Source organism: Engystomops pustulosus, chromosome 7 (assembly GCF_040894005.1).
Source record: "Engystomops pustulosus chromosome 7, aEngPut4.maternal, whole genome shotgun sequence".
NCBI lineage: Eukaryota > Metazoa > Chordata > Amphibia > Anura > Leptodactylidae > Engystomops > Engystomops pustulosus.
Genome location: NC_092417.1, coordinates 171066285 through 171080230, shown reverse-complemented (window position 1 = coordinate 171080230; position 13946 = coordinate 171066285). Strand labels below are relative to the sequence as shown.

General features: G+C 44.5%; 1 protein-coding gene across 2 annotated transcripts in view; it reads right to left on the bottom strand.

The window, feature by feature from the left end:
* GAS2 (growth arrest specific 2) overlaps nt 1–13946 on the bottom strand; it is an 82080-nt gene that overhangs the window by 26886 nt on the left and 41248 nt on the right. For both annotated transcript variants that reach the window (XM_072118948.1, XM_072118949.1), the window contains exons 4-5: nt 13564–13705; nt 2921–2984 (exon numbers count right to left, since the gene is read on the bottom strand). In XM_072118948.1, coding sequence (XP_071975049.1) covers nt 2921–2984; nt 13564–13705 — 206 coding nt within the window. The remainder of the gene's footprint in view (nt 1–2920; nt 2985–13563; nt 13706–13946) is intronic.

The window sequence follows — 13946 nt, the reverse complement described above, 5'->3', positions numbered from 1 at the left end:
GACAGGCAGCCATGTTACACATCACCTAGAGACAGGCAGCCATGTTACACATCACCTAGAGACAGGCCGCCATGTTACACATCACCTAGAGACAGGCGGCCATGTTACACATCACCTAGAGACAGGCGGCCCTGTTACACATCACCTAGAGACAGGCGGCCATGTTACACATCACCTAGAGACAGGCGGCCATGTTAAACATCACCTAGAGACAGGAAGCCATGTTACACATCACCTAGAGACAGAAAGCCATGTTACACATCACCTAGAGACAGGCAGCCATGTTACACATCACCTAGAGACAGGCAGCCATGTTACACATCACCTAGAGACAGGCAGCCATGTTACACATCACCTAGAGACAGGCAGCCATGTTACACATCACCTAGAGACAGGCAGCCATGTTACACATCACCTAGAGACAGGCAGCCATGTTACACATCACCTAGAGACAGGCGGCCATGTTACACATCACCTAGAGACAGGCGGCCATGTTACACATCACCTAGAGACAGGCGGCCATGTTACACATCACCTAGAGACAGGCGGCCATGTTACACATCACCTAGAGACAGGCGGCCATGTTACACATCACCTAGAGACAGGCGGCCATGTTACACATCACCTAGAGACTGGCAGCCATGTTACACATCACCTAGAGACAGGCAGCCATGTTACACATCACCTAGAGACAGGCAGCCATGTTACACATCACCTAGAGACAGGCAGCCATGTTACACATCACCTAGAGACAGGCAGCCATGTTACACATCACCTAGAGACAGGCAGCCATGTTACACATCACCTAGAGACAGGCAGCCATGTTACACAACACCTAGAGACATGCAGCCATGTTACACATCACCTAGAGACAGGCAGCCATGTTACACATCACCTAGAGACAGGCAGCCATGTTATACATCACCTAGAGACAGGCAGCCATGTTACACAACACCTAGAGACATGCAGCCATGTTACACATCACCTAGAGACAGGGAGCCATGTTACACATCACCTAGAGACAGGAGGCCATGTTACACATCACCTAGAGACAGGCGGCCATGTTACACATCACCTAGAGACAGGCAGCCATGTTACACATCACCTAGAGACAGGCAGCCATGTTACACAACACCTAGAGACATGCAGCCATGTTACACATCACCTAGAGACAGGGAGCCATGTTACACATCACCTAGAGACAGGAGGCCATGTTACACATCACCTAGAGACAGGCGGCCATGTTACACATCACCTAGAGACAGGCAGCCATGTTACACATCACCTAGAGACAGGCAGCCATGTTACACATCACCTAGAGACATGCAGCCATGTTACACATCACCTAGAGACAGGCAGCCATGTTACACATCACCTAGAGACAGGCAGCCATGTTACACATCACCTAGAGACAGGCAGCCATGTTATACATCACCTAGAGACAGGCAGCCATGTTACACATCACCTAGAGACTGGCAGCCATGTTACACATCACCTAGAGACAGGCAGCCATGTTATACATCACCTAGAGACAGGCAGCCATGTTACACATCACCTAGAGACAGGCAGCCATGTTACACATCACCTAGAGACAGGCAGCCATGTTACACATCACCTAGAGACAGGCAGCCATGTTACACATCACCTAGAGACAGGCAGCCATGTTATACATCACCTAGAGACAGGCAGCCATGTTACACATCACCTAGAGACTGGCAGCCATGTTACACATCACCTAGAGACAGGCAGCCATGTTACACATCACCTAGAGACAGGCAGCCATGTTATACATCACCTAGAGACAGGCAGCCATGTTACACATCACCTAGAGACAGGCAGCCATGTTACACATCACCTAGAGACAGGCAGCCATGTTACACATCACCTAGAGACAGGCAGCCATGCTACACATCACCTAGAGACAGGCAGCCATGTTACACATCACCTAGAGACAGGCAGCCATGTTATACATCACCTAGAGACAGGCAGCCATGTTACACATCATCTAGAGACTGGCAGCCATGTTACACATCACCTAGAGACAGGCCGCCATGTTACACATCACCTAGAGACAGGCAGCCATGTTACACATCACCTAGAGACAGGCAGCCATGTTACACATCACCTAGAGACAGGCAGCCATGTTACACATCACCTAGAGACAGGCAGCCATGTTATACATCACCTAGAGACAGGCAGCCACATTTCTTTGCTCCAGTGAATGTAAAATGAAATTAACTATGCAAATAACATGACTTGTAGACCGCTGCCCGAAGGTTACCGCCGCCTGAAGGTTACCGCCACCCGTAGGTTACCGCCGCCCGTAGGTTACCGCCGCCCGTAGGTTACCGCCGCCCGTAGGTTTCCGCCGCCCGAAGGTTACCGCCGCCCGAAGGTTACCGCCGCCCGAAGGTAACCGCCGCCCGAAGGTTACCGCTGCCCGTAGGTTACCGCTGCCCGTAGGTTACCGCTGCCCGAAGGTAACCGCTGCCCGAAGGTTACCGCTGCCTGTAGGTTACCACTGCCTGTAGGTTATCGCTGCCTGTAGGTTATCGCTGCCTGTAGGTTACCACTGCCTGTAGGTTACCACTGCCTGTAGGTTATCCTATAGTTCTGCCTCGGAGCTGCATACACAAAACGGTGGTAGATTTACCATCAAAAGAACTGACAAAGTTCCTTGAATGTCCATTCTTGTGCCGCCGGTGCAATGAAATGTTATTGGGAAAGTCTACACACCCCTTATTCCAATAGAGGGGGATGAATGGAGCCCTCAGAGGTCTCACATCTGCTCCCAACATGTGGCCGCCGCTCCGCGATTCACCGCGATTATTATTACAGGGGGCGAAAAAATATCAAAAGTCAAAAGACAGCAAAAATATCACATAAAAAAAGGAAATATTTTGGGAATGTATCCCCTCACCTCGCTGCGATCCTCCCCAGCTCCAGTAAGCACAGGCAAACTTCTCGGGGCTGCTTGTGTAGAACTAGAGGAGACAGTGATAAAATACATTGTATCAACCACAACATGTTAGGAACATTGGATATTGAATGTGTGTTACCCTTTAAGACCAACAAAATTCTGGATTTTGTCTCTTTTCCTACAGAAAAATTTTCCAATCCTTATCTGTTCCTGGGAAAGCTGGGTGACACAAAAAACAGCTTTCGCCCGTCTTGTCTTCCAGGTGGGTAATGGAAGAACAGGAGGTATAACTATATAACTAGGAAGATTTATCATGCAAGAATCCAGAAAAGTTGGGTGGCCACCCAGCTTTTCCAGAGACAGAAACAACTAAACTATGATTTTTTTTTATCTTAAAGGGATACCCACAACATGTTAATTTTGAGCAGTTTGCCTTAAAGGGGTCACTTAAAGTTTCTAAACTGCTGAAAAACTACCACTCCCATCATTCTATGAACACTGGGGGTCATCAGTGCATGATGGGAGTTGTAGATTTGCAGTAGATGTTGAATTGAGTCAATCATCAATGTGTGGTGTGACAAAGCGCTTAAAGGGGAACTGCTCGATAGTTGCGACAATTGACCAATGATCAGAGTGCAATGAATGATGGGTAATCTTATGAGTCTTGTCATTGATGGACGCGGTGATATGTATGAGGTCATGGAAATTCATGCCTTATCCTACTGATCACTCACAGAATAGATAATGGGAAGTTATATGTGCTGGATGCAACTGTAACAAACCATCAGCTGTGATAAGTATCAGGTCTGTACCGGTATTTTATTACTAGATGTTAGAAAAAAAAAGGATGTTTTCATTGACAGCAAGCGGAGATGTTGGAAATGATGATGAATTGATACAAAAAGTATATGAGAAAGTCGTAGGACTCTTTATATGAGAATAAGCCCCAGTGATAGTGAGTAATGATGGTGATACATGGAGCGATGACGGATGGGACGTCCGTGTACACGGGGATTTCCTACCATAGCGGAGGGGAGGCAGCTGATACAAGAAGGAAAAGATTCACTCATTAGTACTTATATAACAATGTATAGCGATGTGTAATATACTACTAGAATACCCCAATAGTAATGTAATAATATACTGTATACACATAATAATGCCCAATCATCACTTACTGGGATGATATGTAATAATATACTGTAATAACAATAATAATATGCAGTGACATGTAATAGATGCCCATAATGTGCATATATTATATACAGGCGGTCCCCTACTTAAGAACACTCGACTTACATACGACCCCTAGTTACAAACGGACCTCTGGATATTGGTAATTTACTGTACTTTAGTCCTAGGCTACAATGATCAGATGTAACAGTTATCACAGGCGTCTGTAATGAAGCTTTAGTGTTAATCCTGATTCTTATGACAATACAACATTTTTAAAATCCAATTGTCACAGAGACCAAAAAAGTTCTGGCTGGGGTTACAATGATAAAATATACAGTTCCGACTTACATACAAATTCAACTTAAGAACAAACCTACAGTCCCTATCTTGTATGTAACCCGGCGACTGCCTGTACTGTAATAGTAATGTAATCAAATACTGCAATAAGACAACTAATACTCTACTGTTGTGCCATGTAATGATACGCAGTGATGTGTAATATATTGCTAGGCCAGATTTTCTATACTGTAATAGTCTAATACATAATCGTGTACAGTGATAGGTAACAGACTGCTACAGGTGCAATATGATGTATGTACTGTAATGTAATATACTGTAATAATACAATTCATAGTCTAATGTGTACGCATATAATAATGTGCTGTATTAATACAACATATAATACTGTTATAATATATAATACTATCATAATATAATAATAGACAGTCAGCTGCTATAATGTGCAATATATATATATGTATACTGTATATATAGTGTTACAGTAATGCAAGAAAATAACTGCAATAATGTGTCACAATATTCTGTAATATTATATAATAATGTAACCGTAATCATAACATGTCGTCATCATATGTAATAATGTATAATAGACTTAAAGGTAACATGGAATACAGTTCTGTCCTGACTTAAGAACACCTGACTTACATACGACCCCTAGTTATAAACGGACCTCTGGATTTTGGTAATTTACTGTACTTTAGCCCTGGGCTACAATAAACAGCTTTCACAGTTATCACAGTTACAATAATAAAGTATACGGTTCCGACTTACATACAAACTCAATCTTGTATGTAACCCGGGGACTGCCTGTATCTTGTAATCACACAAGGTCACAATAGTCTGTCGTAATATATGATAATGTTATAATAGACTGTAATAATGTATAGTATTATACAGTCACGTAATCCTATAATGTAAACCCCTGTCCCTAGAGGATCGGCTCGGAGGGACAGTCACATAGAAGTGAATGGAGTGGACAGGGGATGAGAACAGACCCCCTGTGATTGGATACTTATCCCCAACCACATACCCAAAATCATGGGACAACTGGATGGCTGGCATTTGGTGGACTGTGCCCAATAATGGAGATGAAGGGGGTTAGGATATTCAGGGTTAACAGTGGCCAGTCCTTTATGTGGGACCTCCATCGATGAGCTGGAGCTGAGAGCAGAGAGCGCCTCACTTTAAGGACAGAGGACATGTCACACTCAATGCATTCATCTCAGTGGAAACCATTGTAATAGGCACCGGACTACGTAGACCTAAGCCAAACTGGGGCCACACTGGGGCCACAAGCCACAGTCTATCACAATGGTTTCCACTGAGATTATACTACTATATATATCTATGTGACCTTGTGGATAGTCACCATTTAACCACCTTATTGGGATTAGGATAGGTCCACCAGACTGCAACCTGTCCAAGTTGTCCTGGTATTGGCGGCTTCTGACCTGGGTGGGTCTAGAGTCGGTGGTCCGAAACTCAGGGTCCTGTATTTTTCATCATTTTGGGGGTCATCAGACTGCCACCTGTCCAATTAGTCCTGGTATGGGCTTCTGACCAGGGTGGGTCTAGATCTGTGGTCGGAAAAACAGGGTCCTGCATTTTTGACCAGGGTAGGTCTAAATCTGTGGTCGGAAACGCAGGGTTCTGCATGTTTGATCATTTTGCTGGACACCAGACTGCAACTTGTCTAAGTAGTCCTGGTATAGGCGGCTTCTGATCTGGGTTGGTCCAGATCCGGTGGTCCAAACCACAGGGTCCTGCATGTTTGACTGTTTGGGGGACCACCAGACTGCAACTTTTCCAAGCAGTCCTAGTGTAGGTGGCTTCTGATCTGGGTTGGTCCAGATCTGGTGGTCCAAACAGGGTCCTGCATGTTTGATCGCTTTATTAGAAAGTTACATCTGAATGATATAGGAGTAAGTTGCTTTCAGCACAGACGCGTTTCGGGCTCCCGGCCAGATCTTGGAATGATTTCCTGTGGAGCGTGGAGCATCTGAAAGCTATAATATTTTATAATGTATTTTGTGGACGAGCCAGGCCGCCGTCTAGAGCCCTGTTGGCGCAGCGAGCTACCCGCGGACCGTGCTTCCGATGATTAATAGCTCCCGCGTTAATGGATTAATACGTTATTAAATTTTGAGCTTTCTCCTTTAAGGAAAATTTTTTTTTTGATAAATACTTGACTCCATAATTTGTATATGACAGACGGACAGCTCGGAGGTGAATAAACGAAACCCGGCCCCGGTGTATGAATTATGTTGTCTATGTAATTGAACATAATTTACACTGAATCGATCGTCAAAATAACAAAATTAGTTTTGTCCAAGTAAATTACTCTTCACGCGGACAGATCCATAGATCGCCGTCAGCCGCAGAGCAAACTCATTTTCTTGCACAATAAATTAAGTTTCTGGTAATTCAATTTGCTTGTGTGGGTTTTTATCATGTCACATTTTGTGAAACGCGTCACAGGACGTCACATGACCTGCACTGGGGAGTGGTCACGTGATGACAGGTGTGTGGTTGTGAAATAAAGCCGTTTTAGGATACTTTTAAGGATGATCTATTTATAGGAAGGTAATCAGAATCAGATTGGTCCGACGCCAGGCCCCTTCACCTATCATGTGCAAGGCCACGACTGAGTCCGAGACGAATGCCACGACTGAGTCCGAGACGAATGCCACGACTGAGTCCGAGACGAATGCCACGACTGAGTCCGAGACGAATGCCACGACTGAGTCCGAGACGAATGCCACGACTGAGTCCGAGACGAATGCCACGACTGAGTCCGAGACGAATGCCAAGACTGAGGCCGAGGAGAACGCCACCACTGAGGCCGAGGAGAACGCCACCACTAAGGTGAGAAACCATTCTTACCAAGGCTAAAAGACATGGCAGAGAAGAGGCAGTTTCTGACACAGACCCACATGGATAAGTCTTTAGGATATATAGATCACCAGAAGACAGATCCACAGGTCAGATCTATAGACCACCAGAACACAGATCCACAGGTCAGATCTATAGACCACCAGAACATAGATCCACAGGTCAGATCTATAGACCACCAGAACATAGATCCACAGGTCAGATCTATAGACCACCAGAACATAGATCCACAGGTTAGATCTATAGACCACTAGAACACAGATCCACAGGTCAGATCTATAGACCACCAGAACATAGATCCACTGGTCAGATGTATAGACCACTAGAACATAGATCCACTGGTCAGATCTATAGACCACCAGAACATAGCTTCACAGGTCAGAGCTTTAGACCACCAGAACATAGATCCACTGGTCAGATCTATAGACCACCAGAACATAGATCCACTGGTCAGATCTATAGACCACCAGAACACGGATCCACAGGTCAGAGCTTTAGACCACCAGAACACAGATCCACAGGTCAGATCTATAGACCACCAGAACATAGCTTCACAGGTCAGATCTATAGACCACCAGAACATAGCTTCACAGGTCAGATCTATAGACCACCAGAACATAGCTTCACAGGTCAGCTCTATAGACCACCAGAACATAGCTTCACAGGTCAGATCTATAGACCACCAGAACATAGCTTCACAGGTCAGATCTATAGATCACTAGAACACAGATCCACAGGTCAGATCTATAGACCACCAGAACATAGCTCCATAGGTCAGATCTATAGACCACCAGAACATAGCTCCACAGGTCAGATCTATAGACCACCAGAACATAGCTTCACAGGTCAGATCTATAGACCACCAGAACACAGATCCACAGGTCAGATCTATAGACCACCAGAACATAGCTTCACAGGTCAGATCTATAGACCACCAGAACACAGATCCACAGGTCAGATCTATAGACCACCAGAACACAGATCCACAGGTCAGATCTATAGACCACCAGAACATAGCTCCATAGGTCAGATCTATAGACCACCAGAACATAGCTCCACAGGTCAGATCTATAGACCACCAGAACATAGCTTCACAGGTCAGATCTATAGACCACCAGAACACAGATCCACAGGTCAGATCTATAGACCACCAGAACATAGCTTCACAGGTCAGATCTATAGACCACCAGAACACAGATCCACAGGTCAGATCTATAGACCACCAGAACACAGATCCACAGGTCAGATCTATAGACCACCAGAACACGGATCCACAGGTCAGATCTATAGACCACCAGAACATAGCTTCACAGGTCAGAGCTTTAGACTACCAGATCATAGATCAACAGGGCGGATCAATAGATCATCAGAACGTAAATCTACAGGTCAGATCTATAGACCACCTGAACATAGATCAACAGGTAAGATCTATAGACCACCATAACATAGATCCACAGGTTAGATCTATGGACCACCAGAACATAGATTGACAGGTCGGATCTATAGACCACCAAAATATAAATCCATGTGTCAGATCTTTAGACCATCAGAACATAAATCTGCAGGTCAGATATATAGGCCATATACAGGCCACCAGAGCTGAGATCCACTATTCAGATCTGTAGACTAGCAGTGGAAAGATCCAGGGTCAGATCCATAGACCATAACAACAAAGAAGATCAGGTCAGTTGTGTACACCACCATAACGCACCATAACTACACCGGTCAGATCTATAGACCACCAGTAAACACATCAGGTGTGAGATCTGGAGAACACGAGTCCACAGTTCTATGGGACATCAGATGTTTTGCTCTTGCTCTTCTTACCACAGTTGAGCCATGTATGTATCTAAAGGCCCCTTCTCCCCAGGAACCATCATCAGACTGCATTGGTACTTGTTACGCCCTGATATTCATTCTTCTGTAGAGATTTTGGGGGTTTCATTGACTATAAATGGGATGGGTTGGTGGTTCATACTGGTGCACATCTTGTGGACCACAGAAGCCAAGCAGAAGACAAGACTTCCAGCAGTTTTCGGCAACGAGACATGATTTTTTTAGGACAGAGGGAGGGGGCTGGCGATGGAGAATTGGGTTGGGTAGAAGCCGGTATGAGATATGATGTCTTATTCCAGCAGAAAAGTTTATTTTATGGTAATGACTCTTTAAGACCTGGAAAGTCTTTGTCGCTAGTGACAGTGACGGTAAATGGATCCTGTACTCATCGTGGAGATGAAAGTGGAGCTGTCAGCAGGCCTGACAAGATACGGAGACGAGGGCGAAGTCTTATTCCATGGAGAGCCCTCGCAACTGTATCGGAGGCCCTCTGACAATGGAGAAGATCATCCAGGCGATACCCGGAGTCGCCTTCACAAAGAAGAAGCAGCGCGGAGGGATCTGGTGTCAGTCCAGGCAAGGATAGAAGCCTTTTCATCCCGAGACACTGCTCCCATTTATCCTGCCTCCTGTTATCTGACTTCTGATGAAAATATCAGGTCTTTATGTGTCAGGCTGAAAGGCGTCATGTGCTTCATAACGTGATGAGACCTGATAGATAAAGACGCTTCAGAAGAAGAGAAAATGATACCTAAAATAGATGTACAGTAAACTTCCAAGCTGGATGCCCCCGGGGCTGGAGGGAGGCCAAATGATCAGGTTTTCTGGACTAATGGATGGTTTTATAATAATGTAGAATGAAAGCTTTGTAGGAAAGATCTTGTGGGAAGAAGGGGAACAGATTATTATGTTGCAGGAAAGGTCAAAGCTTGCAACCCAACTGCTGAAGACCTCTACAGATATATCGACCAGCAGAACATAGCTCCATAGGTCAGATCTATAGACCAGCAGAACATAGCTCCATAGGTCGTATCTATAGACCAGCAGAACAAAGCTCCATAGGTCATATCTATAGACCACTAGAACATAGTTCGAAAGGTCAGATCTATAGACCAGCACAACATAGCTCCATAGGTCATATCTATACACCACTAGAACATAGTTTGAAAGGTCAGATATATAGACCAGCAGAACATAGCTCCATAGGTCAGATCTATACACCACTAGAACATAGCTCCATAGGTCAGATCTATAGACCAGAAGAACATAGCTCCATAGGTCAGATCTATAGACCAGCAGAACATAGCTCCATGGGTCAGATCTATAGACCAGCAGGACATAGCTCCATAGGTCAGATCTATAGACCAGCAGAACATAGCTCCATAGGTGATATCTATACACCACTAGAACATAGTTTGAAAGGTCAGATATATAGACCAGCAGAACATAGCTCCATAGGTCAGATCTATACACCACTAGAACATAGCTCCATAGGTCAGATCTATAGACCAGAAGAACATAGCTCCATAAGTCAGATCTATAGACCAGCAGAACATAGCTCCATAAGTCAGATCTATAGACCAGCAGAACATAGCTCCATAGGTCAGATCTATAGACCAGCAGGACATAGCTCCATAGGTCAGATCTATAGACCAGCAGGACATAGCTCCATAGGTCAGATCTATAGACCACCAGAAGGTAGATCCAGGGGCAGATCCATAGTTTACCACAATAAAGATCCACATGGGAAATCCACAGACCACCAAAACCCAAACAGAGCTCCACGGCACATGTCAGATATGTAGACTGCTGGAACACAAATTCAAGGTCAGATCTATAGACCACTAGAACATAGATCCTCAAGTGAAATCTATGGACCACCAGAACATGGATCCAAAGTTCAGATCTATAGATGACCATAACATAGATCTGTAGGTCAGATGTATAGACCACCACCACGTAGATCCAAAGGTCAACTAGAAGACAGCTCAACACAACACAGATCCACAGGTCAAATCTGTTGACCAACGGTACATAGATTGGGGGCCATGTCCATAGACCACACCAATGCACGTCAAAATGTCATATCTATAACCCAACAAAAAGAAATGGAGTTAGATCTACAGTGCAGATCACAAAACATATTCTGTAGACCACCAAGACACACATCTAGGATCGAAGCTATAGATCACTAGCATATAGCTACACAATTCAGATCTTTGGACCACTAGAACATAGATGGACACATTAGATCTGTAGACCAACAGCGGAAAGATCCAGGATCAGATGCACATGCCACCACTACATAAATCCACAGGTCTGACCTAAAGACCACAACTAGAACCTAGATCCACAGTACAAATTTATAAGCTTCCAGAACGTAGAACTACAGGTCAGGTCTATAGACAAACAAAACATAGTTCCTCAGGTGAGATATGTAGGCAGAACATATATCCAGGGTGAGAGCTATAAACCATCAGCAGAACATCTCCACAGGTCACATTCTCAGAGCAGCAGAGCAAAGATCCAGGATCAGATCTATAAACCATCACAACATGGGTCCAAGATCAGTTCTATGGACCATCACAAGAAAGATCCAGGGTCTAATCTATAGACCATCACAACATAGGTCCTGGATCAGATCTATGGACCATCACAACATAGGTCCAAGATCAGATCTATGGACCATCACAAGAAAGATCCAGGGTCTAATCTATAGACCATCACAACATAGGTCCTGGATCAGATCTATGGACCATCACAACATAGGTCCTGGATCAGATCTTTGGACCATCACAACATAGGTCCAAGATCAGATCTATGGACCATCACAAGAAAGATCCAGGGTCTAATCTATAGACCATCACAACATAGGTCCTGGATCAGATCTATGGACCATCACAAGAAAGATCCAGGGTCTAATCTATAGACCATCACAACATAGGTCCTGGATCAGATCTATGGACCATCACAACATAGGTCCTGCATCAGATCTATGGACCATCACAACATAGGTCCAAGATCAGATCTATGGACTATCACAAGAAAGATCCAGGGTCTAATCTATAGACCATCACAACATAGGTCCAGGATCAGATCTATGGACCATCACAACATGGGTCCAAGATCAGTTCTATGGACCATCCCAAGAAAGATCCAGGGTCTAATCTATAGACCATCACAACATAGGTCCTGGATCAGATCTATGGACCATCACAAGAAAGATCCCGGGTCTAATCTATAGACCATCACAACATAGGTCCAGGATCAGATCTATGGACTATCAGAAGAAAGATCCAGGGTCTGATCTATAGACCATCACGACATAGGTCCTGGATCAGATCTATGGACCATCACAAGAAAGATCCAGGGTCTGATCTATAGACCATCACAACATAGGTCCTGGATCAGATCTATGGACCATCACAACATAGGTCCTGGATCAGATCTACGGAGTATCAGAAGAAAGATCCAGGGTCTAATCTATAGACAATCACGAGATAGGTCCTGGATCAGATCTATGGACTATCAGAAGAAAGATCCAGGGTCTGATCTATAGACCATCACGACACAGATCCACAGGTCAGATCTTAAGACCACCCTAAATTTTTTACTCCCATGATCGACATTGCCTTTGGCTTACAGTCGTAGCTGAGTCCTTAGAGGGAACCTGTCACCACATTTTTCACAAATTCCTTTAGTGACAGGTTCCCATAGAGCCCTAGTAACACCCTGCTTTAAGTTAAAAATTGTTACCCTCAGATCCCCATGTATTCAACTTTATAACTTACCTGGTATGTAGGGATATCTATAGCATTTTGAGGTGGGCTTGGCCTCCACGGGATGACATCATCACAGGTTCTTTAACCTCCTCGGGCTGAATCCAGCAGCTCATCCCTTTTCCAGCATTCAGCAATAATGTAATGTGACCAGGGTGACATCATCGCAGGTCCTTTATCCTCCTAACATTAGCAAACTGTACACCATACATACATTTGATCAATAAAATCACAGCAGCCTCCATGGACTTTTACAGCTCTCCATGCCTCCATGCAGGTTTGCTGTGATTTCATTGATCAGATATATATATATGCATAGGGTACAGTTTGCTAATGTCAAAAGGATAAAGGACCTGCGATGAGGTCAGCCCGAGGAAGCCAAGCCCACCTCGATTAGCAATAGGCAACCGTGGATATCAGGTAAAATCATAAAGTTGATTATATGGGGATCTGAGAGAAACCATTTTTAGCTAAAAGCAGGGTGTCAGTTAGTCGATAGGACTGAGGGAACCTGTCTCTAGCTATATTTGTGAAAATTGTGTTGACAGGTTCCCTTTAAAACATTATTCTTTAATATTAATAAACACCTTAAAAACACGTCCGCTTCTTCCAATGAGATGGCACACATTTTTATGTAATTAATCAGTGGATTTTCCTTACCTAAACCTTCTGACTCAAACAAACACGTCTCCCCAACACCGATGCCCCTGCACCAGGAGAGGAAGTTGGCAGTATTGTCTCTGGCAAAGAAGGACCCAGACGGGGCATTGGCACGGTACGGTATCCTCTTTGTGGGCAGGTCCTGTAGATACAATATAAATGTATAAATAAAGTTGCACAGTTATACAATGAAGATGTGGCGACTGCATGAGAGAGAGAGAGTTAAGGCCCATATAGCATTAGCCCCTTTACACGAGTGAGGACTCTAATGTCTCCATCTGAGACATCCATCATCTAGGGAATGAAATGTCCTTTCTAGAATTCCCTTTTTTATGCAAAACCTCATCAATAAAAAAAAATCTCCTCCAAAGACCTGTGACAAT